At 46.8% G+C, this 27,090-nt stretch overlaps 1 protein-coding gene and 1 long non-coding RNA gene across 2 annotated transcripts in view; one reads left to right on the top strand and one right to left on the bottom strand.

Moving 5' to 3' along the window:
* Positions 1-21,917, bottom strand: part of MED12L (mediator complex subunit 12L) — a 156,918-nt gene extending 135,001 nt beyond the window's left edge. Inside the window, exons 1-10 of the mRNA XM_072867910.1 lie at positions 21,698-21,917; positions 13,512-13,616; positions 11,444-11,635; positions 9,380-9,539; positions 5,939-6,108; positions 5,168-5,278; positions 4,465-4,734; positions 2,084-2,233; positions 1,445-1,544; positions 1,138-1,274 (exon numbers count right to left, since the gene is read on the bottom strand). Coding sequence (XP_072724011.1) covers positions 1,138-1,274; positions 1,445-1,544; positions 2,084-2,233; positions 4,465-4,734; positions 5,168-5,278; positions 5,939-6,108; positions 9,380-9,539; positions 11,444-11,635; positions 13,512-13,616; positions 21,698-21,796 — 1,494 coding nt within the window. The 5' untranslated portion in view covers positions 21,797-21,917. The remainder of the gene's footprint in view (positions 1-1,137; positions 1,275-1,444; positions 1,545-2,083; positions 2,234-4,464; positions 4,735-5,167; positions 5,279-5,938; positions 6,109-9,379; positions 9,540-11,443; positions 11,636-13,511; positions 13,617-21,697) is intronic.
* Positions 21,918-24,003: 2,086 nt separating this feature from the next.
* LOC140654997 (uncharacterized) lies at positions 24,004-26,391 on the top strand. Its single transcript, XR_012043599.1, has 3 exons — positions 24,004-24,016; positions 24,863-25,025; positions 26,208-26,391. It is a non-coding gene; the product is annotated as an uncharacterized lncRNA (long non-coding RNA).
* Positions 26,392-27,090: the final 699 nt, after the last annotated feature.

Genomic DNA, 27,090 nt, shown 5'->3' on the forward strand with positions numbered 1-27,090 from the left:
CAGATGAAAACAAAAAGCCAGCACTCAAACAATAAAGCATATCACACCCCACCCATTTTAAAAATACAAAAACACTTGTGTGCTGAACTCCTGGTTTCATGCAAGCATTAGGGTTAAGAACTTTCAACAACTTCATCTGCCTGCTGTAACAGCTCTCCTTCCTCTGTTTCTCTCTCATTACCCTAATAGCATATTTGAAATACAAAGACAACTCTGGCAAGCGTTTCACTCCTACCTACCGGTTCTGAGCTTCACATACAGAGTTTGTTGGCAGGTATATCTCTCTGGAAATACTTCCAGAGATGTTATATCCCCAACACTATATTCTGCTTGTTTACTGCCAAGTCATTAAAATGCTGATTGGCAATTATTATGCAGTATTTCTGTGCAATAGAGGGTCTTGAATTATGACCATCAGTCGCTGAGAACATAGTCATGAACAAAAAACAGGTGTATTCAAAAAACAAGCCATTTTGCATAAAAGTTTTTAAAACAATAACAAGAGCGGCTATGACAGATTCACTAATATTTTCCACTTTAAAATTTTACTTCAACGGTGTATTGTTAAAGCTGGCTATTTCTTCTTTTCCCCAGACACTTTCCAAGGAAACTCAAGAGTTTGACATTATGCATAGGCCCAGTGACATTATCATCTGCACTGCACAAAAACAAACAAACAAACAAACAAAAAGTTAAAGATTTCTGATAAAGTTTTTCATGATCTCTGAACATGGTTCTAGGAGCCCAGGTAAAAATAATAAAAAACATAAGAGTATGTCATTTTAGAATATTTTACTACACTTAACCTACTAATTTACTGCTTTCTACAACAGATGTAAAAGTTGTTATCCAACAATAATCTGGAATTTTACTTGGCAGCACCCAAAAAACAAAGCACAAAACCTTGATAGATCATCTCTCCTAAATGAGGTTTACAGCACGTAGAACTGAAGAACTCAATTACAACAGCAAAGAGCTGTTTTCTCCTAATAAACCAAACGTCAAGTAGTAAAGAAAAAATACACCAAGAAAACACAAAGCTTTTGTATCAGATATACACATACACACAATTCTCCTAAGTAAAAATAAAATCTGTTGTCTACAGATCATGAAGTGAGGGGAGAATGTAGCCATTACCTCTTGGTTATCTTTATTCTGATTTGCCCAGAAAATCTTATGATAAAGTGTCTCCATTGAATTGCTGGAATCTGATCTGTCAAAACAATGCCGATCCAACACTTCTAAGGTGTGCAAAACTCGGCTGATGGTCACCCCTAGAGATGGGGGGGGAGAAAAAAAAAGTTTTACACAGGAAGACATTGCCTCACATCCATCAAATCTATTACTAGAATTAATCATGGTTCAACAGGTTTCTACTGAAAGAAGAACAACAGATGTAAACGCTAAAGCTCCCAATGTTTGTTTCATTTTTGAGTTGTCTTACCTGCAGTTGATTCTTGGCACTTGTCAAAAGACCACCGCACCTCCACAGCACGACCTCTTTGTTTTATCTGCTGTTCCACTTCATAAATCTTTGCCCGAACCTGTAAAAAAAGATAGTTGCTAATTAGCTAGTGGTGGGAAGTCTCAGTTTTCATTTCAAGCTTGTGACAGCTTTCTCAGCAGGAGCAAGGTACCCTATGGTGTTCCACAACGCTCCCTACGTTTGGGAACAACAAACTGAAGTACGTTCTGTTCAAATGTTTTTGTCTGTTACAAATCATCTTGTACAGTAAAATATCTTTTCTTTACATTCAACCCAGCAAAAGTTAACTTTCAGCGTATCTGAAAAGTCGCATGTCACAGTACGGTATGCCAAGCTTCCTCTTATTTGCCATTTCACATCTTAAAGTAATTTCAGTTTAGTAACAGAAAACATCTGAATGTAAAAAAAATTCCTGATATTTTCACAAAATCAGTACCTGAATGAAGTACAAAAGTAAGGTCATCAAAAACTAGCACAACACTAGTCTTGAAACTAGACCTACAGAAATATCTAAACTTGGCTGTAGTCCTAATGATCACAAATCATTATTTGGAATATAAAACAGATCTTAATAATCTGAAAATGAAAAAAGCTTACCTGCTGATTAAATGCTGAATTTCCACCTGGCATAGGTAAACTAGATGGAGCAACTTGAAGTAAATCCAGAGGTGAGCCTGGATTAATGTTCTTATTTTCATTCGTGGAATAATTCCACACCAAGGCACTTGGGCAACAGAGAGTTACAGTCTGCAAGCAATAGTACAAAACAGAAGCAATGTCTTTTTCTAACCATGTGTGATAGACAATACCAACAATAAGACAGTCCATGAGGCTAGAATCACTTTTGGTCTAACTCCTACAGTGAAAGAAACGAAGAGACAGGCCTACGTACAATTACTTTAAAACATCCATTTGAGGAAACTCAACTACTATATTATTTTCCTTCTTCATTATTAAAAAAATATTTAAATATATACATGTTCAATTCCCATTTGTATTGCTTTCCTAACGCTGTCAAAGAACATCACCAAAGGTTAATTTCAGTCAGGTCCTTCCTGTGAAACGTGAATGGGCTTTAGAAAAAAAGTAGTCATTTTGGTGTTCAGCTCACAGAAAGAAGCTACATGTGAAAAATTAAAATTTAAGAAATGAATTAAGATCAACTCTTCTGTCAAGATTTTAAAGCACAAAAGAGTCATTGAAATGCACCATGAATTTAAGATTTACTTCAAAAGAAAGATTTTGCATTGACAGGCTTCAAAACAGTCATTTCACAACGGCTTGTCAGCAGGTACCTATTACCCTGTAGCATTTGGTATTGTACTGAGCAAAAGCAGAATGCTTTGGTGTTTTGGGGTCAGACCTTAAATATAATCTAAAATGATGGAAGTTGATTCATCTTATCAATGTTTATTTTTGAGACTGCTGGATTACTTCTTTGGAAGCTCCCCCAGCCCAGATCTGGATTACAAAGCAGCACCTTAGAAAAAACACTGCCTAAAGAAATGCTCCTCTGAAAAGACAGAGAACTTGTCTGAGTAATGGCTGTCCTCTGGACCCGCTTGGTAGCACAAGAAAAAGGGGTGGAAAAAAGAGCAGAGAAAACACTTACGCATACACAAACCCAAATAGTCCAGGAAGAGCAGGAAGGTGACCAGCTGTGCTGCTAGTAGAGAAAAGCGGTAAAGCTGCCAGAGTACACAAGCAGACCCCAGCAGCCCAGGATGGAGACAAACACTGACGTTCCCAGGACAGATCCGTGTTCAAGAGGAAAAAGTCCCAGCATGCTGAGAGCCCGACGGGGTCTAACCTCCCGACTCATGCACCCTCAGCAGAGGGAGGGATGCGGATTCTCTCCCACTTTCTTTCCTCAGATAGCACCAACTGAGCCTTCCCTGCGTACAGCCCGGCCTGCCTCCAGGCTCTGGACTTCCCGCACTGCGACAACGGTGGGAAAGCATCGGCGCTCGGAAAGGGCGCTGCGTACCACAAGAAAGAGCTCTTTTACTGTGGGGGTGCTCCAGCACTGGAACGGGTTGCCCAGAGAGGTAGAGATGTTAAAAATCCAGCTGGACACGGTCCTGGGGAACCTGCTCTAGCTGACCCTGCCTGAGGGGTGGAGCACGGACGACATCATCTGAAGAGGTCCCCACCAACCTCACCCATTCTGTGATTTTGTGATCCCGCGAGCATCAGCATACTCCTGGTACCACCACCAGGACACCTCTGTGCCACCCCCAGAGACAGACAACTGAGCAGACAACAGCAGGAGGGCTGGAGGAAGTCTCACCAGGTCAGCACTCAGGAAGGCAAACAACCACAGCTCATCATACAAGTCCTTTTTTAGAAAATAATTACTCTCTTGACAATTCTGCTATTGCTGAGCAACAAGCACAAGTGAACAGTCTCTTCTGTTCCACAGTTTTAAAAACTGTGGAAGTTGATAAGGCAATATAAACTGCTTGTAATTCTGACAAAACCAAAATGAAGCGGCCTGCAGTGGCACCAAGCATCGGTGACAAGCTGGAAGCAGCAAGGAAATCCTCAAAGGTCAGAGCCTGCAGGAGCCAGTATGGTGCTGTCTCCTGTCCAGCCGCACGCAGCAGACAGTCGGGGTCTGGCAGAACTGCACAGGTCCGCTGGTGATGAGAACGTGATGAGATGCGCAGAGCATTACTGCAACCAGAAACACTCCACCGCAGAGGGAAGGCTCGGCCACCCCTGGCAGCGGAGTCGCTCCTTCCCACAGCAGAGGTGCAGACAAGCTTCTCCAGGTGGTTCCACCATCGTGCCTCAGCCAGCGTGGAGAATCCACCCTCCCGCTCCCCCCAGACCCACTCAGTCCTCACCCTTTAATGGATGCAGGTGCATTTCAAACCACAACTAGCACACCTTGTCACACCCAAAACCCAGTCTGTTTTCCAATAAACTGAACGGCTATAGCCTTGAAAACAAAGAGCAACAGAACACTGGCCTACCTGCAGCATACAACTAAGTCCATACACCAGTGGACGGTGTTGAGGGCAGGAGAGGAAATCTGGGCAGGCCAGCTGTACCGGGCTCACCACGGGACCAGGGGCAGTCGGACTCGGGGCTGCCAGAGGAGGGTTACTTGGTCCAATAATCACATGAGGAGAGTGTGCAGCTACAAGGTTAGGACCATCGCTTAGCAATAAAGATAGGCGTCTGGCACAAAAATAAGCAAGGCGACGGGATAGGTAAGCTGACTGAACAAACTCTTCCGAATACTGAAATTTAAAAAAATGCATAGTTTACTACACAGTCTACTCCATGTATTCCTTTTCTTTAACAATCTAACATTGGACATACATGAACTAAAAGGGATCACCTCAGCTATTTAAGAGTCCAGAAGTTAAAAAAGAAAAAAGTAGCTCAAATGCAAATCTATACTTCTGTCTCTTAAAAATTTCATCTGCCCTCCACAACCAGAATCAGTAACAGACAGTACAGTAACAGTCACAGAATCCTTCTACCAATTCAAGTTAAGGTTTCTAAAGCATGAACGTTTTAAAGGCGTTTAGAAATTCCAAACATGCACCGTGTAGTATATTTCCCTAAATGTCCTAAGCAAAAATGTTTATACGGATTTTACCACCACAGATATTAAAATCGTTTAACATGTACGAATCACACATACTGATTTTTAAAACATGCATGTACCTGCAACATTAGCGGCAGCAACAGCTTAAGAAGATCATCATCAGTAGGTCTGATTTTTTCCAAAACATCCAGTATCCATGTCAAATACTCGTGTCTCTCGAGCATTCCTTCCTTAAAGGATTTAAAATAACACATCACATATTAACTGGGAGCACTAAACACGAAGGTGTGCGATTACAAGTTTTATTTCGTTTCTGGTTTAGCTCTCATTATCCATGTCAGCACAGAGCTACCAAGACCCTCAACCACCACTACGCATGCAGGAACCAGCCACCATCATAGCAGGATAGGGAAGCAATTGCGTACAGCACCAATCATCTCTGCAGTGGGGATTCAGCAGGCTGCCTGATTTACTGCTGACAGACAGACTCCCTCCCGGCAACCCTTCTGCTATTTCTATCCTCGGGTAGAAATAACCAGAGGGTTATTCTGTGCTAGAACCGTGTGGAAATGAACAGCCAGGCCACCACTCCAACACCCGAGGCCTCATGTGCCACAGCGGCCTCAGCCTGATCCACAATCATTAAAAACACTCTTAAAAGATGGGATAATATAGCAGAGATGGAATAATTGAGTACATTGCTTGATTGTGATTGCAGCACACTAAGCAAATCAAAGCTTTTTCAGCTAGCAAATCTTTAAAATGAATTAGCATTTACAATTTACGCAAGTCTTATGACAAAAGCTACCAGTAAGTTCTAAAATTGAACTTTGCAAGAATGGTAACCTCAAAAAAAAAAAAAAAAATCCATGCACTTCTTAAAGTATTACCTGAAACATATAAAATGACAGTTTTTCATTATATTCCCACTGCTTCAGGGCTTGTTCCATCTCTTGAGGCATCACTACAGAGCTGTTGCCTTGACTGGAAGTCACATGATAAAACTCCGCAACCTTTGCCAGCTGCTCTCGAAGGTATCTGGTTATAATTTGAGTCCATTCTATAAAATAAGTTTACAATTAGAACACTTGAGGTGATAAAAGGTTTCTTTCACAGTGAGAATTGAAACAAACTTATATTGCCTTTGTCATCAAAAATACTCCTCCAAAACATTAACCCACCGTTGCATAATGCAGCACCTACTGTGAATTAATGGGCTTCGTACGTGCCTCTCCCGTGCACTGGTCTCCAAGCACACGTACTGTCAAGTGTGCAAGTAGCCTGCTAGCTTAGTGTGACATAAAAAGCACTGGCACAAGGCATGCCTTTAGGGAATCGCCTGTCTCTTTCATCAGATTTCAGCATTCAGCCACAAAACAGCCTTGAAATAGATAAAATAAATATACTTCATTACTTCCTTCCACCTGGACCTTTACTCTCCTCTTCCTTCCCCTCTTCCTTCCCCTCCAAATACAGCCAACATAAAACTCAACGGGACTTTGCACATGCGATAGGATATAAAACTGTCCTTTCTATAATCACTCTGAAACAGACAACTCCTCCAGATTTTTACTCTGATGAGAATGCAAAAGCTCAGGAGCAGTTTCTTAGGTCAGAGTGACCAGCACAATGCAGAGGTCTGCAGTAAGACTGATTATCTTTCATTTGTCCTAGATAAGTCAGTAAGTGCTGTTCAGCAAATACACAAACCTACTAAAAATTATCAGGTTTTCTCCCTGCTTCAGCAGTGATTCTGTACTTAGTATAACTTGGAGAAATTAGTGAAGAAAAGTAAACTTGCTTGGTCATATACATAAAGCTTTGGGAAAAGAGGAATTGTAAGGAAGGCATTCTTTTAACAGTAACCGGAACAACCAAGGATATTCGTTAGTATCTCAGAGACAAACATCTGACAGAGCTGTATTTAATCAGCATGCAGCATATTTTAGAAGAGCACACTTTTATGAATACATAACGCAGTTGCTTTGACAACCTAAGCCTGTTTACTGTCAGAGTTACAGGAACTACCACTCTCACACACAACTATTTTCTGTTCACTACCCACCTCCGACTTCAGATAGCGTGTTCGTCCTTTTTTCCCTTTGCATTTCTAATTGGCAGTTCTGTCAACATATACAGACTATATGTTGAATGCTTTTCTATCCAAATCCACTGAAATTTCTGTATGAAGCTAGTGGGTTTTAGTGTTTTCACAGAGCAGTTTAACTACATTTACTTCAAACATTCGCTCACTTTTGGAAAAACAATTCCAAATCCACTACTTCAAACTTATTTCATGTGACAGTATGAAAGAAGAATTTTCCCAAAGCAATTACCAATATCTCTGTGCCACTGAGTTAGAAACAATGCAACTGCCTTTCTGTTACCGGAGGCACAGATATAAAACATTTTGGGAACTGTCAAAGGCTGCTCAGTAACACGCAGCAAACTACTTCCCAAAAAGCTCTCAACAACCTTTGCAAAACAGGGAATTTGGACAGAGGACGTACCCTTCAGTAACCTACCTCAGAATACTCGCTGATAAAAGTCACAGGCACCTCAGCCCACAGACACTCTTACTGGCTTCGTTCACCCTTGCTGTGAAGCGGGTGCCACCATGGTGCCAGCCCGAAGCAGAGCCAGAGCAGGAGTACCTGCCTACCCCCCAACCTATGCTACCGCCTTGCACCTTCCCAGTAGGCAAAAACTCCTTTTATTTTAAAAAGCTACTACTCCCAGCCAGAGCAAACTAGGTCTAGGTCAATTTTTCGCAACAGAGTGGACAACCTTAGCTTTCCTCACTCCCTCCTTACTCCCCTTTCTCCCCCATTCCCAGACAACCAAGAAGGAGGGTGTTTAACTACACCCTAATGTGTCCCAAGCAAAGGAACAGCCCCAGTCTTGGTGCACAGCATCACCATTTCAGTCCCCCTAGGAGAGCCACAGATGCTCTCTTATCACTAGCAGAGCTACTCACAACAGATTCTGAAAGAAATCAGCCTGCTCTTGCTGCCTGCTCCAAGCCCCCTGCTAGGGTTTACCCCCAAAAATCCTTACATCATTCAAGAGAAAAGGGAAGACAACCTGAGAGGCTGGAGAGAGGGGCTGTTTCAGCATCCCTTGGTGCAAAGGACAGAAGTGGAATTTGAGAGAAGGAAAGAGCGAGTCACCCAGCCCCGCTCAGCAGTGCCAAAGCAGCTCAAAGGAGCCTGAACCCATCCTGTGTCAGAAGAGTGGGGAACTGTGCTAATCTCCCACCAAAACAGCACCGACCTCACTACAGAGAAGGCGACCCCAGCACGGCAGCCTCCCAGAGTTCATACACCAATGGAGGCAACACTGGTATGGACAAGGCTTGATACCTGGGCAGGTGTCTCCCTTCTTGCCAGCCACACACACTGCCTCCCCCTTGCTCTCTGTCTCTAAAAATCAGACTGATATTTAAAAATATTTTTAAAACTATCACCAAAGAACAAACATAGGACCTTTGCTAGAAAATAGAAAATATACTTTTGGGGCTTTAACTAGGAACTCGGACTGAAAACTAGTGTTACGAGCCTACAAATAATGATAATAATAAAAAAAAACCACAAAGCAAAGTTTGAAAGAAACAACAGAATGAGTTGGCAGGAAGAAGTAGACATTGCTCACAGTAGTACAGAGATGCTGCTAAACAGCAGTGAAATTGTCTGTTCTGAGCAGTTATTCTGAAGACGAAGGAAAACGTTCATTCCAGACAGTAGAAGAGCTGTAGGTAGCATATGTAAATTGAGAGAGTAAAACTACAACTTTGATAATAGTTAGAGCAACTTTGAACACCTTAAAGGTGTTCACTGCTTGGCCTGCTGGCATGGTGCCAGACAGTGTCATTTAAGGTTAGTTAGTACTCCAAATAAATACATTGCCACCTATGTTCTAATAAATAAGCTTTGAAATGCACATTTCATTCCAGGCTTTCTAAATTTGCAGTTCTGTTCATTCCCTGGTAACATTTATCTTAGCACAGCCTTTGCCACTCCTGCCAGCCCTGCAGAGACCAGTGTTGGTGGCGAAGACGACGCAGCACAGTCAGCTCCTCGGATGCAGCGCCTGGAGACGTAGGGAGGAATCAGCTGGCAGGAGAAGCAGCCAACAGGGCAGTATTTATGCTGCATGGCTCTTTGCACTCTTTGACATACATTTCTAAACAAAGCTGATTTAAAAGAATTTTTATTCCCCTTCCCACTACAAAGATTCCTCTCTGGACACCTAGTAACACCAAAGCCATGAACAAGAGGAGCAGGCCCCTTCAGCTATTAGAATGCATTCAGACATTAGAGATGTTTATTTACCAGTATTTGGGTCAGTGGCCTGGCGTTTCTTGATTTTAGCTTCAGAAATAGCAGCGTAGTAGGCACATGTCATTTTGATCAGCCATGCCGCTCGCAGCAGTGGCACAGAATATTTTGCTAAGTAAGCAAAAACATCTTCTTTTTTACTGAGAATAGGAACCTGAAATGAAACAGGAAGCAAGTTAGGGCACACAGTCCAAACAGCAGCTGGCACCTGCGGGTTAGCCCAGGCCTCCTCTGCTCAACCCCACGCTACCTGGAGAGCGGCAGACCGCTTCACCAACCTTGGAACCCACTACACTAATAACACCTATCATCTAGACACAGAGAAAGAGAGACTTGACAAAAAAGGGATACTGCCCCACACTTCCCCCAGGTTTCACCGGGAGCATCCTTCCCCCACTCAGAGATGCCTGCAGGGCCACTAGCAAACCGCTCAACACAGCCAAAGGCATCCAAAGTACAGAAAGAGTCCTGCAAGCTGATCCTCAGAACCTCTGGAAAATGGAAATACATCAAGGTTTTGGGTACGGGTTCAATTACACAGACACTGCCAGTTTCTTGGGTGCCCCTGGTTCAGAGGAGTCTGTAATAACCAGGGCGCAGCAGGGCAACAGAGGCTGGCCAGCTAATACTCCCTGCACTGGCCACGCACACAACGGGGCTGGTCCTACAAGACTTCCAGGTGAAAAGTCACTCTATTCTCTCACAGCAGTCCTTACACCTTTCTGCATAAAGGTAGAATAATTTTAAAACACATTTTTAAAGCAACCTATATGAGTGAGAACAAGACATTTCATACCCAGTGGAGACAGAAGGGAGTGGAGGCACAAATGCTACACTGACTATCCCCTACTGAAAAATCCTCATCACTCCTTCAAGCATACTCAACCTTTCTAACAGAGTGCCTGGAGAACAGAGGTACATCAGTGCTGAAGAGAGCAGCAAACAAAGCACTAACCCTTTCCTGTAATGCTCTTCAGTGGTCAGTCTAGGGACTCTACAGAATCAGTTTCAGTGTCTTCACACGCTTATTTACTGTTATCAGAAGGTTTATAAATCTGGTTATTAAAAAAAACTTAAATAATGAAAAAAATCTCTTTAGCACTTCTATTCACAAAGTTAACCTCTCAGAAAGGGGGAAACTTAAGTTGGTAGCATGCTTGCCACAGCTAAGCTCTTGTTTTTCTGGCAGCTCTATTGGTGGCAAAGCAGCACACGTTCTTCACCAACTGCGCGGCAACAGACCAAAAACTGGTGAAACTTGTACCTTCTGTTATTTTGGTCCATTTATGCTCAATAGTCTTGGAAAAAAGAGCTCCTTATTGCAGTTTAATTTATACTCAGAGTAACTCCCAGATACTGTAAGATCAGCTGCTTGTATACAGAGCTTCAGGAAAGAAAGGCATGAATAACAGCATCTTTGTTACTGTGTTCTAGATGCCACCTTGGATGAGTTTTAATGACCACTTCAAATTTATCTTGTACTGCTGTTCTTAACAGCACACAGTATCCAAAAAGATAGCTCAAAATTGCCTTTTCCAGTTACACACAGACTGCTACAAAGCAGCAAGAATTCTTCTCCTTAATTAGAAACTTAAACAAGAATACAACTAATAAAATGGTTTAACAAAGATTGTTAATACAAATACAAATTTAAATGTGAAGACATGCAAAGGGGTTGGAGTTAGCAAGCAGGTTTTTTTAACAAGGCATCGGCTTCCTAGCCGATTATTTCCTTGCCAGACACAATAATTTCTCTAAACTGGTCCTTTGCTGGAAAAAGAGACCGTTGAAGTGAAGCGTACAGGCAAAGAATCTGGCTGTCAATGAGAGAAACATGCCTGAGCTAAAATATGGTCATTCAAAGGGACTTTTTACCAGCTAGATCAGAAGTTCCCCTTTGCCCAGGCACCCTCCTTGCAGAGAGGGAACACGCTGCAGAGCAGCAGCTGCCTCCAGCACCGCTCCACATTCAGCACGTTCAGAAATATTGCTCTGTTCTTATAGCCCAATTCAGTACAATCCAATATCCAAGAAATAGAGGAAGGAGTACTTCGGTACCTTTTTTGCTAAAAGAGTCAGTGGTTTACTTCCTGCTAAATCTGTGAACCAGTTGTGAATTGCACTCTGAGACCGAGCAGTAACCAGCCAGTAGTTGTCTTTGGCATTTACTTGTGGTTTCTTCTTTCCTGTGTCCTGGAAAGTGTTAAGTTTTAGCTTTTCCGCTAATATGCTGCTAAAGTAAGCGCCAATCTGGTGGGGAAAAAAAGCAAAACATATATGACAACCCAGTAAGCAAGCACCTATCATACATTAATGCACGAAGGATTTCCATCTGAATAGATGTAGTCATCACTCTAGTCCAGGCTACCAATCTAATAAAATTACACTGTAATTCCCTGCAGCTAGGAGATGGGGATTCATGATATTAAGCACCCATGCAACACTTTTGCATTATTACTATAGAAGCTGCAGGTCAGCAAAACCAAGCTAAAGATGCCCAGGCCTCAGCGATACCAGAGACGCAGCTGCCATTTACGACGGGTCACTGTGAATGCCCAGAGCCACATCCCTCCAACAGATGAGTGCCTCAGATTTAGGCCCCAGTTCAGTGCATTCTAAGAGTGTCTCAGAACGTTCCTCCCCTTCTACGCTTGACTATGCCGTCAAGTCTGTAAATACGCGCTTTACACTTCTATTTAGAACAAACTACACTGTCACAAGAACCGCATTCGTTGTCTTTCCATCATCAGTCACAGCAGGCAACACTTCAAAGATTTGGATAAGCTAGGAAGTGTTCTGACTTCTGTTCAAAACACCTCCGCTACCACTCAATACCTCCAGAATGAAAAGCTTTGTAAGGTTTGCTTCCCCAGTACTTTCAAACCCAAAACAGCAGAAAAAAAGCCCAATAGAGGTTTTACTTCCCATGTAAGCTTATTTACTTTTCAAAATTACTATAATAGAAATTATTTTTTAGGCCTGTCAGTAAGAATAAAATGTTTGATTTTCTAACAAATAGATTCATAGTTGAGTAATTTTAAAAATCTATGAAAAGCTTTTAGGAGACATTGAACTTATTTTGGTAATTCCACACTTAAATCTTCCAAATAACTATAAGCACTTCCTTGTGAATTTCTGTTTTACTTTTCAAACAGTTATGTTCAATAGTCAAAACACGAATAATTAAAATATAAGACAGAAAGTGCCTGCACATAGCAATTCTAGAAAACAAAATCAGAAGAATGTAATGGGGAAACCTTTAACATTTCAACAATAGCAACCCTGTCATTTACTTGTATTTCTTCTCCTGCTAAAATAAAAAGAGCATCACTGTATAAGTAAATTCACATTTTCCAATAATCCATAAAAAGTTATATATTTTAAAAGTCAAACAGCAGAAAATTACTTTGTCTGAAAACATTTTTATAAGCTTCTTGATAACATTCTCCTTCAAAACCGTTTCTTCCTGCTTTCCCAACAGGAGAAGAAAAAAAAAAAAAAAAAAAAAAAGAGAGTACATGAATCTAGACAGATCCCGCAAAGAAATATGGGATAGGGTGTTTTTTTTTCTAAAAAGCTATTATTTTCAATTTGGAGGATAGTAACTAATATTTTAGTGATTTTTATTGCTCTTTTGTATCTCACACTTCTTTGACTCTCAAAAAAACCCCACAGGAGAGCTAAGTTAAATTTCACTAAACAATCCAAGAATGTATTTCCAAGAGACCTGGACAACAGTGACCAGTTTCTCCTGGCAGTAAACAGCCCGATGAAACAGATACAAGACCAAAGCAAGTTAAAGATGCGTAAACACTAGGGACTTTCAGGGAAGGAGTCACTACTCTCTTTGTAAATGAAGCAAATAAAAGAACAGGAGCAAAAATTAATGCCTCTTCTACAATGAAGTGTGCTAGTTATGTTTTGTTCTTGGCATCCATGTTTTCCTCCGAAGACTGGTAACACTAGGTAGCAGAAACACAGCTCAGCATTCTTATATTAGTTCTGTAATTAACTTCAATACGAAGACTTCCAACTAGAAAGCAAAGCAGTCAAGAACCAAGTACAACCACTGCCAGCTCGGTTCCAATTTCAGTGAGTATACTCAGACCGAAAAGCCCTGCCTTACCTTTGAGGCATTAATGACAATATTTCTCGCAGATCCATGCTCATCTCCAGAGAAGGCAGGCTGATTACTGAAGCCTTGTTTTACGTTCACTGCAGTAAGTTCATCCTGCAAAGAGTGTTTTAAGGGCAAAAAATGAAATGACAATTTAAGAAGTCACACCATTCTGAAAAGCATGTTGTTACAAAGAAAATGTACGCATTTGCTAGTATGTCACACTCTGCATTCACCTGAGCCCTCAAAGCACTCTGCACGTTCACGGGATTTCAGTGAAGGGGAACACAATGTCACGCCTACCCTCCGGTCCCCATTAAGTGTTTGCCTTACTACAGACTTCAAGGCTGTAACCTGATAAGGATACCCCTTGATTGCTGAAAGAGGACTGCTGCCCATTAGAAGGGTAGCAGGAAACAAGGCCTTAGCAGCCTTCGTGAAACCTGGAGCGCTCCCCAGCCCCCAGCCCTAAATCTTCCTCATGAAAGCGGTGCCAGTCGCCAGCCATCCAGACCAGCGGAGGGAGAGCAGCGCATCCTCCTCTCCTCGAGATACACTGGGATCGCTGGACCAGCTGCATCGCTCCACAACAGAACGCTGCTGCACACCCCTCGTTACCACCAGAACCCTACATGTCCCTTCCCCCAGCACGAAAAAATGTTGGCATTGTTGTTTTGTTCAAGTTTAAAGTATTACTCTTTCAGTTTGTGGCCTCACAACCACCATTTGAGGATCTCTACTCAAATAAGAAACAGACCACCCCTAGCAGAAACAATACCAAGTAAACTTCTGTCCCTGTTCCCGCTTATTCTGGAGTTACTGTCGCAGTGGAAGTATTACTAGTCTCCTACTACACCATCAACACGCCTTCATTTTGCTGCATATTGGCATTTAAGCAGGCTTAGCTGGATCATGTTCGCAGCAAGAACACAGAACAGACAGAAGTGGGGTCAGCAGCATTAGCTGCAAACACATACCCGAGCCTTCACAAATGCAGACCGTAACTTCCCCGGCAAGCCCCATCCTTCCCTATCACTCTGTATCTTCGCCAAAGTTCATATTCTTCCACGGAGGCTGTGCAGTTTATTGACTTATTCAGGATGACATGCCTGTCACACTGAGGTTTACCTATGCCAGATGAACGGGCACTTGGCTTGTTTGTTTTTCTTAATCTCCCTCTGAGGAGGAGGCACAGATCTCCCCCAACGAATCAGCTACTTGCCACCAAAGGTACTCTACACAAGCTCAAGTGGTCCACGGACCACTGGTAGTGGGTGAGGTATTGGAACAATCCCCGAGATGACTGTGAAATAACCTATGAAAACAAAGAGCGACTGCCGTGCAACCAAGCAAATGAAAATAGGAGAAAAAAAAGTTAAGAATGTCACAATTTTACTAGAAGATTTTATTACTAGTTTGGGGCAACATGTCTCCCCAAAAACAGCGACCCAGAAGCTTCCATTTGCTTTATTCTCTTACACGTTGCAACGCATTTTGCTTTTCAGTATTTTCACAAAGTTTGTGAGCAACACAGAAGACAGTAATGTATTTAGAAGAAATGTAAGCTCTCGAGGGTTTGTGAAGTTAGCAAGCCTCATCTGAATTTTAAATGAAATCAACAAGAAGTGCTGGAACACTCCTCCACCCACACTATCCCCAAGACAGCCTTGAAAACACAGATAAAGGCAGAGATGAAAGTGATCAAAGATATTATAAGCAAATAAATAAAAGGTAAATGGCAAACAGATGGAGATATATGTTACTATTAGTGCCATTTCCACAGATGACCCCAGTTCTGTTATCTTTAAACTTCTCCTCTTTTGAAAAAAGCTGTCTAGATATCATTATGCTGAAAATAACTAAGAACCGTATGTTGTACTGCTAGATCTACCGCTACTGTAGGAACAAGCTGCGGATGGACTGACAACACAAACACATCAGTGTTTTGGTTTTGTCTGGCTCAGATTATTAGCTCAGATTTCTCCCTGCCTTCAGCAGTAGCTCAGAAATTTTAAACACAGAACAGAGCACAGTTGCATAACCAAACACCAACTAGAAATGAAAAGACACGTCATCTGTGAACGCAATGCAGAGAGATACCTTTACAAACAAATTAACAATAAAATGGGATGTTCACAGGAGCTCTCATTACATCTCACTTACACCAGCTCCATTAACAGCTCGGGGTCATTTTCTAAGAGCACAGCTGTCCCCTAGCAGAGGGGGAAGTCTCCTGGACAAACAGGCAGGAACACCAGCACTGCCAAGCTGTACAATACCGAATGTACCAGGTTAAGCCCGCTTTCACTGGGCTTGGTTTGCAAGCCCTCTCCTAGTGACAGGCACAGGAGCACCGCACGCTGCTGTCACTAAGCGAGCGCGCTGCGCCGCAACACGCTGCATCCTCTGGCCTCCTGCAGGGATGTCAAGCTTCCTCTCAAAATGTCAAGCAGGGCCCCAAGCGAGCCCAATCAAGGCTTAAAACCCTTTTGCAATTTTAAATAGCCAAATGAGCATTCAGGCCCAAATTGCGTTAATTTGCTTCAGAAAGAATTTTAATTGTTTTGTGTAGGATATTTAAGACCCACCGATACATCTGCAGCAGTCCGTTTGTGAACACAACACGTACAGATGGACATCTTTACAGAAAAAAAGCCCGGCAAGTTCAGGCCGATGTTCACAGCAGCTGAGCATCGTCAGCTCTGTGAGAAGTCAGACCCCAAGGTAAGTCTGCATGCGTTCCTTCATCCATCGCAGCTGTGACTCCTGCAAAGCATGCTCAGAGGAGGCCACCTGTAGCACTTACCCAGCCAGCTGCAGTCAGGGCACTCAAATCTAGACCGGGAACAAATGAACCGACTGTTAGGATCAAGCATTGAGGCGTTGTTGGGTGTTCTGGACTGTATAATTCCATATTAACTTGCTGTTAATGAATAGGAATGAGCTCTTTCAACTTAGCATTCTCCTGCTTCCTTATATTACTGCAGTTACAGTTGCTTACTGCAGCACCAAGCCAGTAAGAGAAAAGCAGAAAGCTAATGATGTATAAAGGTTTTGAAAAACTAGGAACTGGCTAGTTTATTCTGACATCTAAGCTGAGCAAATGCACTTTGTATAGAGCTATACCGGCACTATTTGACAGCCAAAACCAAGGAATTTTTGAAAGGCTTTCTTTTTCTCCCTAACCTCAAAATTTTCCTTCAGAAGAGAAATTTAAAAGAAGTTCATATTGAACTCATGAAAGCAACAAAATGGCTCTTTTTAGCCAGTCATTACTTTCAGATCCTCTCACATGCTCCATCTTTTGCTTTGTGTTTCTGTTACAGCAGGGCACCTACTTTCAGCAGCTTGGAGCAACCATAGTGTTAGCTTGGAGACCCAAACCCTCTGCAGGAAGGTCCAGGGTTTCACCCTGTGGTGTAGCTGCTGCAGCAGAAACCTTCCACTCATGCTCTGCTTCTGCTATGTTGGGTTTGGTTTGAACGAGGAGATCAAAAAACTAACTCCCTAAAAGAGACAGTATAAAATACTGTGCCAGTTATAGATTACTAAACAAGTTTATTTCATTATGAAGAGCGGAATAACAAAATTTAGAGGAGCATTATCCCCTCCGAATCAACAGCTTAGAAGGATTAACCATACGCAACAGCCAACCACAGGCAGAAGCAACTTTTGCCAGAGACTAGGAAGATGACATACTGGCCATGTTATAAACAGATACTGAGAACGAGAAGGAAGATTGGTCTCTTATAACACTGTAGGGCCCAGGAAGACAGGTCTACTCCCGACTGGCATAAGGGGGGACACTACTGGAGAGGCCTCTCCGACAGAAACATCAACTGCTATACCCATCCTACCGGTGAGAAGGTGGTCTGGGCTACTGGTGATTGTAGACATTGAAGAATTGAGCCTTGGAAGGGTCAAACCCTGTGCACTATGTGTGGAGAAGGCAATGAAATTCCTTCTGTCTGAAGGCTATTTCTCAGCATAGAATTATGTCGACTGTGCTTTTTTGTGCTTTGAAACTGAATTCAACTGAAGTTAAAAGCATTACTCATGAGTAAAATCATCAGGATCTGGCCCTGATGATATGGTACATTCAGTGGTTATATCTTTGGCTTGTAATAAACACAATCCGCATTGTATTTTATCCATCTTAAGGAGACTGTAACAATTTATAGCACAGGAAGTGTTAGAAAAAAAGTTGATTCTAACACCTTCAAATGCTCCTGCAAGGGCAGGATTTCCAAACCTACCTTGTGCTCCAGAATCAGCAGCAGGGATTATACAGAGAAAATATGTGCAAAGCACTGTCCAGTTGTCCTGGTTTCAGCGGGGATAGAGTTAATTTTCTCCCTAGTAGCTGGTATAGTGCTGTGCTTTGGATTTAGCATGAGAATAACATTGATAACACAGGGATGTTTTAGTTGTTGCTAAGTAATGTTTACACTAGTCAAGGACTTTTCAGCTTCCCAGGCTCTGCCAGCGAGGAGGTGCGCAAGAAGCTGGGAAGGGGCACAGCCAAGGTACTTGACCCAAACTGGCCAAAGGACTATTCCATACCACATGGCGTCATGCTCAGTATAGAAACTGGGGGGAGTTGGCCGGGGGCAGCAATCGCTGCTCGGGGACTGGCTGGGCATCAGTCAGTGGGTGGTGAGAGGTTCTATCACTTGTTTTTACTTGGGTTTTGTACCTCTCTCTCATTGTTCTCCTTTTCATTACAATTTATTATTATAACATTTTATTTCAATTATTAAACTGTTCTTATCTCACCCCACGAATTTTTTTACTTTTGCTCTTCCGATTCTCTCCCCCATCCCACCGGGGGGGGAGGGTGACTGAGCGGCTGGGTGGTGCTTGGTTGCTGACTGGGGCCAAACCAGGACACCAATGTTCAAAGAAAACACATTAGAGAAAGAGGAGGAAAACTAATTCCTCCTAATCTTTCTCTTTTAGAGCAGTATCAGGTGTTAAAAGCAGCCCCAGCAGGTAACTGCATTCAAGCAGAAGCTATGTGCTATGCAATTTGAAGGCTTCCCTTCCGCCACCCCGTTATTTCTGCAGAGAGCGTTTAGCACCCAGGGCACACCCCAATGCTCCGGGGCTAAGCGCTACCCCAAGCTTTTCATAAGCGCTACCCCAAGCTTTTCATGAGGGACCCTGCAAAGGATGCAGATTTCCACCTGGCGCTCCGGTGAACAGGCGCAGGAGCTGGCTCTGGAGCATGAGGGCCCAGGGTCCCTGGAGGTGCTAGCTCCTCGCAGAGAGGGAATTTAGAAAAGCACAGGGCGACAGTCGGCAACACCAACGTCACCAGACAGCCCATTGCCACCTCTACGGGGACCTGTAGCTCCGCATTTGTCTCCTTTTTCAAATGACAGACAGACTTCACCAACGCAAAGGCTGGAACGACACAGGGCTGTATCCTGTAAACACCCCGTGCAACACGGACTAACGCTGCCCATACACATGTGGGATGAAGACTTTCCCCAAGCCACATTTCAATCAATTATGTTATGGCAAATAACAATGAGCCTGTTGGAGTTATTTTCTACTTATTAATGCACCCATGTAACATATTTTAAATATTAACCATCTGGGTACTTGCCACTTCCATTCTTATTGTAACTGTCTGCATATTTATAAATGTGTCTGCAAGAATCAATCCACCACCTGACTAAAAATATGCAACAGTCCAGAGCTAAAAATTAATCTCCATACATTGTCATAGCTGAGTCCAGATGCAGTTCTGCAGGCCTGGTCATGATCACACGTAAAAAATATGCATTAGACAAATATTTCTAGTTACTGTAATCACCAAGTTTGTAAGTATGATGAGTAGCAGCATAAGGGCAAAAAGATAGAAAGATGCTAAAGGTCAAAATTTGAGGTATGTCTCAAAGGATCAGTAACGGACTTGAATACACATCTTTTATTGCGTGTTGTCCAAGCTCCTCTCAACCAGCACTGACCAACAGTCACTCTGATGAGCACTCTCCAGCCTACGTGAACCAGATGATAATCCTCGTAAACAACTAACAAATTACCCTTAATTAGCCTCCTTTCTGGAAGTCTCAACATGACAACAGCAGACCAGGAAAAGAGCAAAGCACCAAGAGCATTGCATGGCTGCCCTGCTGTACTTGCTCCATTTAACTGCAGCTCATCCTCATCATCAGCCTGACGACTTCTACAAGCACCGAATTCACCGGGACAGAAGACGGCCAGGAACACCAGAAGAACAGGACACCCCAGATCAACCACGCAAGAAGCAGGGGTATCTGGCGCACACGGCTTCGTGTACAAGTCACAACGCAGCACGAGGCAAATCTCAGAGTGACCCGTGGCCTTTGGTGGGAGACGTCCTGTTCACAGAACCCTCCCAGAGGCTTCTTCCACCCACCTACGGAGGGCTAGCAGCCCGGAAGCAAGACCGGGAAGCCGGGCTGGGGAGAGCCTACAACCAACCCCACGGCTTTGCTGGACATGCCAGCTAGGTCACAGCACCCACCCGAACTACATGCTCACCCCCAGCACCGACCAACAGCGGGTCTCCGTGGGTTTGGTTGTGGTACCTGGGAGCAGGACAGCCACAGCATGACCCAAGAGTACAAGCTACAGCCCCGCTCACCTCTGCTCTGTGTTTTTGGATACATTTCCCAACCTCCAAAACCCTCCAGCCCTCTTTTTCCTCCAACCATGGGGCCCTGCTGTCAGATCAGAAACACAGGTGGGCAGCTCGGCAGGCCCACGCACACCCCAGCCAGCAGCACCTCTCACCCCCTGGGCAGCCTGTGCCCCTCACGGGTCAGGGGTGCCCCTCACGGCAGGTGGCTGTACCCCTCATGGGTCCGTGCCCCTCACGGCAGGTAGCTGTACCCCTCACAGGCCAGGGGTACGCCTCATGGGTCCGTGCCCCTCACGGGTCCGTGCCCCTCACGGGTCCATGCCCCTCACAGCAGGTGGCTGTACCCCTCACGGGTCCGTGCCCCTCACGGCAGGTGACTGTACCCCTCATGGGTCCGTGCCCCTCACAGTCCCCTGCCCCTCACGGCAGGTAGCTGTGCCCCTCACAGGCCAGGGGTACCCCTCATGGGTCCATGCCCCTCACGGCAGGTGGCTGTACCCCTCACGGGTCCGTGCCCCTCACGGGTCCATGCCCCTCACGGCAGGTGACTGTACCCCTCAAGGGTCCGTGCCCCTCACAGCAGGTGACTGCACCCCTCAAGGGTCCGTGCCCCTCACGGCAGGTGACTGCACCCCTCAAGGGTCCGTGCCCCTCATGGCAGGTGACTGCACCCCTCACGGCAGGTGACTGCACCCCTCAAGGGTCCGTGCCCCTCACGGCAGGTGACTGCACCCCTCACGGCAGGTGGCTGTACCCCTCACGGGTCCGTGCCCCTCACAGCAGGTAGCTGCACCCCTCAAGGGTCCGTGCCCCTCACGGCAGGTGACTGCACCCCTCAAGGGTCCGTGCCCCTCACGGCAGGTGACTGCACCCCTCACGGCAGGTGGCTGTACCCCTCACGGGTCCGTGCCCCTCACGGGTCCGTGCCCCTCACAGCAGGTAGCTGCACCCCTCAAGGGTCCGTGCCCCTCACGGCAGGTGACTGCACCCCTCAAGGGTCCGTGCCCCTCACGGCAGGTGACTGCACCCCTCACGGCAGGTGGCTGTACCCCTCACGGGTCCGTGCCCCTCACGGGTCCGTGCCCCTCACAGCAGGTAGCTGCACCCCTCAAGGGTCCGTGCCCCTCACGGCAGGTGACTGCACCCCTCACGGCAGGTGGCTGTACCCCTCACGGGTCCGTGCCCCTCACAGGCCCCTGCCCCTCACGGCAGGTAGCTGTGCCCCTCACAGGCCCCTGCCCCTCACGGCGGGTGGCCCGCCCGGCGGCCCGGCCCCTCTGCCCCACCGGCCTCACCGCCGCCCCGCAGGGCGAGCCCGGCTGCCGGCCGGGCCACGGGCAGGGCGCCGAGGCCGAGGTCGCGGTGAGCGGGACCGCCGCCCCCACCTCGCCGCAGAAAATGCAAGTCAGCGGGCGGCTCCGCGGCCGCCCGGCGCCGCTCAAAAGTTTCGGCGGAGGCGCCGGGCCGGGAGGCGAGGGCGGCGGCCGCCGCGGGCGGGGGGCGGGCGCGGGGCTGGCGGCCGGGCCCCGGCGCCGCGGGCACGGCGCGGCGCGGGCGGTCTCACCTCCTTCTGGCGCGGGTCCTGCGGGTAGACGTCGGGCGGCCCCAGGCGCGGCCGCTTGAGCGGTCTGTGCTCATAGCTGAGGAGCCCGAAGGCAGCCATGATCGCTCATGTTCGCCGGCGCGGCGGGCGGGCGCTGGAGCGGGCTCCGAGCGCCAGGGAGCAGCACTCGGCGGCTCGCCCCCCGCCTCACCCCCGCCGCGCCGGGGGCGGGCTGCGCGGCGCGGCGGCGGACGGGCGCGGGGGCGGCGCGGCCCGGCCCGCCCCGCCCGGCTCCTTCCTTCCCGCGGCAGGTGCCTGCCGGCCGGCCGGCCGGGGCCGCCCCCAGCCCCCCCCCGCCGCAGGCTCGGCTCGGCTCGGCTCGGCTCGGCTCGGCGGCCCCCGCGCTGCCCTCCGCACGGCAGCGGGGCGGTGGCGGGGCCGAATGCCGCGCCGGGCACAGCGCTGAGCCCGGCGGCTGCGGCCGGGGACCCCCGCGCTGCCCCGGGGGGACGGCGAGGAGGGGCTGGGGCGTGGGGAAGGCAGTGCTGCCCGCCGGCCCTGGCGGGGCGAGGCGCTGGGGAGAGCCCGGCGGGGAGCGGGGCGGTCGGCCGTGCTCCCTCCGGGCCCCTTCCAGCCGCAGGGACACAGCACCCTGTCGCCTGCTCCCATTTTTAATCATTCATTCTAGCGGATAAATAATTCGCTCGGGAAAATAACAGCCCGCTGCGGACGAGGCAGGTCCGCCCAGGCTGCGGGTGAGGAGGCCGTCCCCCGGCTGGGCCGCCCCGGCAGCGCTCCCGCGCAGCCCCGCTCACGGCGGGTCCTCCCCTGCTGCCCCCGCGGCTCCAGAGGCACAAGCAGCCTCGCCCTGCCAGCAGGAGCTGTGGGTGCCGGGTACAAGCTGTAGGTCCCGGGTCGGGGTGCCCTGCGCAGCCAGCAGCTGCGGAGGAGGGTGCAGCAGAGCCTCCCCCCGCCGTTTCCCACCCACCGCTCTGCCGAGGAGCAGCCCCCCCGCTCCGCTCCAGCCGTCTGGCGGCTCCGGCAGCGCCAGGCCCGGGAGAGGAGCGAAGGGCACCCCTTCCCTCTTGCTCCGCTGCCTGGGGGCTCTGAGAGAGCCTGATCCCGCTCCCAGAGGTACCGGATGACTGCGGAGAGGCACTGCTGCTCCGTCAGCGATGACCGTGGCCCCTCTGGGGCTGCAGCCGTGGGGTGGCCCGTGGCGAGCCGCCCCGTCCCTCTCCTTTCGGCTGCCGCTCCTGGCCCAGGGCAAGGGGGCACGCTGTCCCGCGACTCCCCGGGGCTGCTCGGGGGCCAGCCTGTGCCACCCAGGCGGATCCCCTGGTCCCGGGGCATCGGCCAAGCGGGACAGGAAACGCGGTGTCAACAGGGGTACGGTTTCTGATTAATGACTCTTCAAAACAGAAGTAGTACAGTAAAGCTTTAGGGCTCCTGCCTTTTCCAGCGTGCAGGTGATGATGTCCCGTCCTTGCCTGCCTTCCTGCAGCGGGGCTGCAGTCTGGATCGCAGCCCGCCGGTAGTGTCCTGCTGTGCGGGACGCAGCCCCTCGCTCGGTGTATGCGGGATGCAGCCCCTCGCTCGGTGTATGAGGGACGCAGCCCCTCGCTCGGTGTATGCGGGACGCAGCCCCTCGCTCGGTGTATGAGGGACGCAGCCCCTCGCTCGGTGTAGCTGCCATCTCCTGAGCTACTGGCGTGGCAGCTGCGTTCCTCTATTGGCATTACAGTAAGCAAGCATGAAAACATTTTTTCCCCCTTCCTACCCATTATTTATGCCATATCCCTTGTGCTACATCTCCAGGACAGTACAAACGGGAGTACTGTCCGAGTACTACTTGGAAATTGTAGTGCTTGGAGTACTTGGACAGTACTCCAAGGACAATTTCCAAGTACAAACTTGGAAATACAAGATTAGACAGTCGGTTGCAAATAAGTCTAAATGAAATTAACAACAGCACTCTACAAATGAGCTTATGTTCGAATTTAGTGTGGACAAGAACAGGAAATAGAGGCAAACCGCATTTCTTTTGTCTCTAAGCAATTCTCTGATCATACCACAGATAAAAGCTGAGGCTGAACTAGGCAATAGCAATAAAGTAGGATAGTAATGCCCTACACGGTCTCATATTTGTTAATACATTTTAAATCTTTGTTACTTTTGTGACATTTGAAATCTTTGTCACAAATATTTAAATCTTTTGGTCACTTTTGGTTACTGAATTACTTTTCAGGCGTCCAGCTGTGTTGTTCACCAAAGGCAAGGATCAACGAGTCTGAGGTCTTCAAACCTTAAAATCTAGCTCCGAGATGCCTTCCTTGACAGGTTTGTCAGACTTTGTACGTGATCCAAGGCACGCTCCAAACATCAGCAGTGTTTGTCAGCTCTTTTCCTTCACTCCACCAGTGGAAAAAAAAATGCTTCAGAGCTTTTCATAGGTTCCACTGGCACACTAGATCAGTGTCGTGATCGCTGGCTTTGGGAAGGTTAATATCATGCATACTTTAAGATAATATCATTACATTTTATTCCCAAGACTTTGTCAAACGCATCTTGATGTATTTAAACACATAGATCCCAGTCTTTTGTCATGCAGAACGGTCTGACAATCTCGTAATGGCACTGGCTGTTCCGTGTTGATTTGTCTGCATTGTACAGCACCTCTGTCGTGCAAGTGTCCCAGCAGAGACTGGCCCCACCAAGTCCACAGAGCAGGGTTGCAGATCTGGCTGAGGGTTTGCACTATCCACTGTTCAGTCCCTGATGTTTGGGAAGTCCAGGTTCAAATCCAGCTTTTTTAAACCCTCAAGTCTGCAAACATTCTGATCTGGAGTTTTAGTTTGTTTTTCTCCAGAACCGCTGCCAGGGGAGCCAGGTTTGGTTGAGCTGTCTCTCTTCAGAGGGTAGCGAGTATTTCATGTCACCTTTAGTCAAGTGAGTAGTGCCTTAAGCCACCACTTTAGTACAGAAATTTGAGGAATAAGCTCTGAATAAGGAAGAGTGGCAAATACCAGTTCATAGTATGTTTTTTTGGCATCATGACTAAATTCTTGTCGTTTGCTGTGACTTTGCTGATGCTAGTTGAAAATAGAGGGTAGCTTCTGAAAATATTGCATTAATTATTGGTTACATGCTTTCTTCGAGGACGTCTCTCATTTGTAACATTTGCAGGTTCATTCAGTTCTCATGGCAGTGAGGGACAAGTGGCACCGCTTGTCTGGACTGCGGCTGACTCCAGCCAACATGCAAACTTCCCACAGGTGTTTCTGCTAAAATGCACGTCGCCGCGGGTCCTCGTCACTCCTGGTGTTTTCACCCAAGGATGGCCTTTCTGGTAAATCGATAGCAACTCTACAGCAGTTGTGACACGGTGGAAAAGAGCAGAACGTAATCAGCATCAGTTCTACATACATCACGAGTCGTTACGTGACTGTGGATATACAGAAGTTTTCATCCATAAGAGTTACAAAATCCAAATCTTACAAAACTTGGTGGCAGTTTTGGAGGTCCTAAAATCTTTTTCTATTCTTTCCTTTCCATAGGATAAATTTAATTGATAAAATTAAAAATAAAGTGTCCGTTTGACTGCAATGATTGCCAAAGATCAAGTTAGTGCAGGACATTTCAACCTCTGTAAGAAGTGGTATGCTATTACTGCTTTCCAGGTTCATGTATACAAGCCACTGTTCTTCATCTATCTATCCCTCACATTGCACATCTACCCTTAAGTATCATAAACTGGGGTTTAGGCATCTGTGGGAGAAAAAAAGGAGGTGTTTTTTTTCCACTCCTTGCTTAACGGGCACTTGCTCTCATCAAAAGTCTGTAGTTCAGTGCATTTTTCACAGTGGTTGTTCACCGCATGCACTGTTGACCTGCGCTGGTTGCTGAACGCAGAGGCAGTGAACGGGACTGGTACGCAGTGCTGCTCACTCTGGGGACCGACCGAAGGAGGAGCCAAGCATCCGCAGTTGCGACCGCAGTCGCGTGGATGGCAGCGTTTTATACATCACCACTAGTACTCACACAACATCATGTGTCTGAGTACATACAACATATGTATATACAACGTATACTTACAATGAAAAGTGAAATCAATTAGCTAATCATCATACAATGCTCCAGTGACTTGGGTTGAGAAGTATTATAGTCTATTTCTTTAAATGTGGGCGGTTTTAAAAAACTTCGTTGTTGAGAGACCATTTGAGGAGAAAGTGCATCAATGACAATTTAAAATCAGCCCTTTTCAGGAACAGCTACGCAGGAGCAGATAACACCATGTTAAACAGGGAGGAAGAGTACCAGGCCCTCTACAAGGCAATGGCACGGGTGGAAGAGCCTCCTGAGTGTCATTATGCCACTGAACAAGTATGGCATAAGAGACAGGACCCCTGTATAGCTCAGTATGCAAACAGTCAAGATTATCTGATAACATAGCCTCGCCCTAAATTTTTTTTTTTTTAAATAAGCTAAACAACGACAACAGTCTTTCCTTTATCTTTTTCATTGTATACAGGCCTGAAGGGAGAAATGTGTATTTAGGGGGACAGGAACGAAAACATTCCGTCAGCAATCCGCTCGCAGAAAAGCAGGGAGCAAAGAGCAGGACAGAGGGAGCAGCAACGGGCCAGGATTCGGGGAGAGGTCCCAGGGTGCAGTGTTGCTCTGCAGGGACTCGGGACGAAGGAGCTGAAGCCTGACGCGGGGCAGAGGCAGGGAGGAGCAGCGTGCCTCTCGCCAGCGGCAAAGCCCCAAGCAGCCAGCGTGCGGAGAGGGGCTGCGGCAGCGATGGGGACGACCGGGGCCTCCAGAGCCTGGCTGGGCCAGTGCGGAGGGGACAGTCATTTCCCATATTGCAGGGAAAAACAGTAACACATTTAGTAATGCCTTGGACATACGGGATGGGAGAAAGGACTTGAGCAAGACGAGTAAGCTGCAGAGGAAGGCTCTTCTGCCGTGAACGGGCTGGGACTATCAGGCAAGACCTGTGGCTGCGACAGCCTGTGAAACAGCTCACGATGCTGGGCGATGCACTGCTCATGAAAGGAGCGTCCCGGCACTCGGGCCAGGAATTAAGCCTCATCCCAGTCACAGCAGCAATTTTACAATATTCCTTGGCCACTTCTATTTGGTTTTTCAGCTTGTCCTGGAACAGTGACTCACCTAAGTCTTGCTTCTAATGTGGTATTATTGGAAAGTGGGGAATCTAATGCTTCTGAGGGAAGGAACAAATGTTTCTGTTTCCCCTTTTTATCTTGTGATTTGGTGCATCTTCTTTGCTCTTGTCGTACATTCAAAGCAGTATTCATTGTTGTGGAGCACATAGCATTTGCAATAAAATATTTTCTGTGATCATCAGATACCTCGGCTTCACTTTTTCAGTTACTTATCCATTAGTA

This window comes from Ciconia boyciana, chromosome 7, assembly GCF_034638445.1.
Source record: "Ciconia boyciana chromosome 7, ASM3463844v1, whole genome shotgun sequence".
NCBI classification, from domain to species: Eukaryota; Metazoa; Chordata; class Aves; order Ciconiiformes; family Ciconiidae; genus Ciconia; species Ciconia boyciana.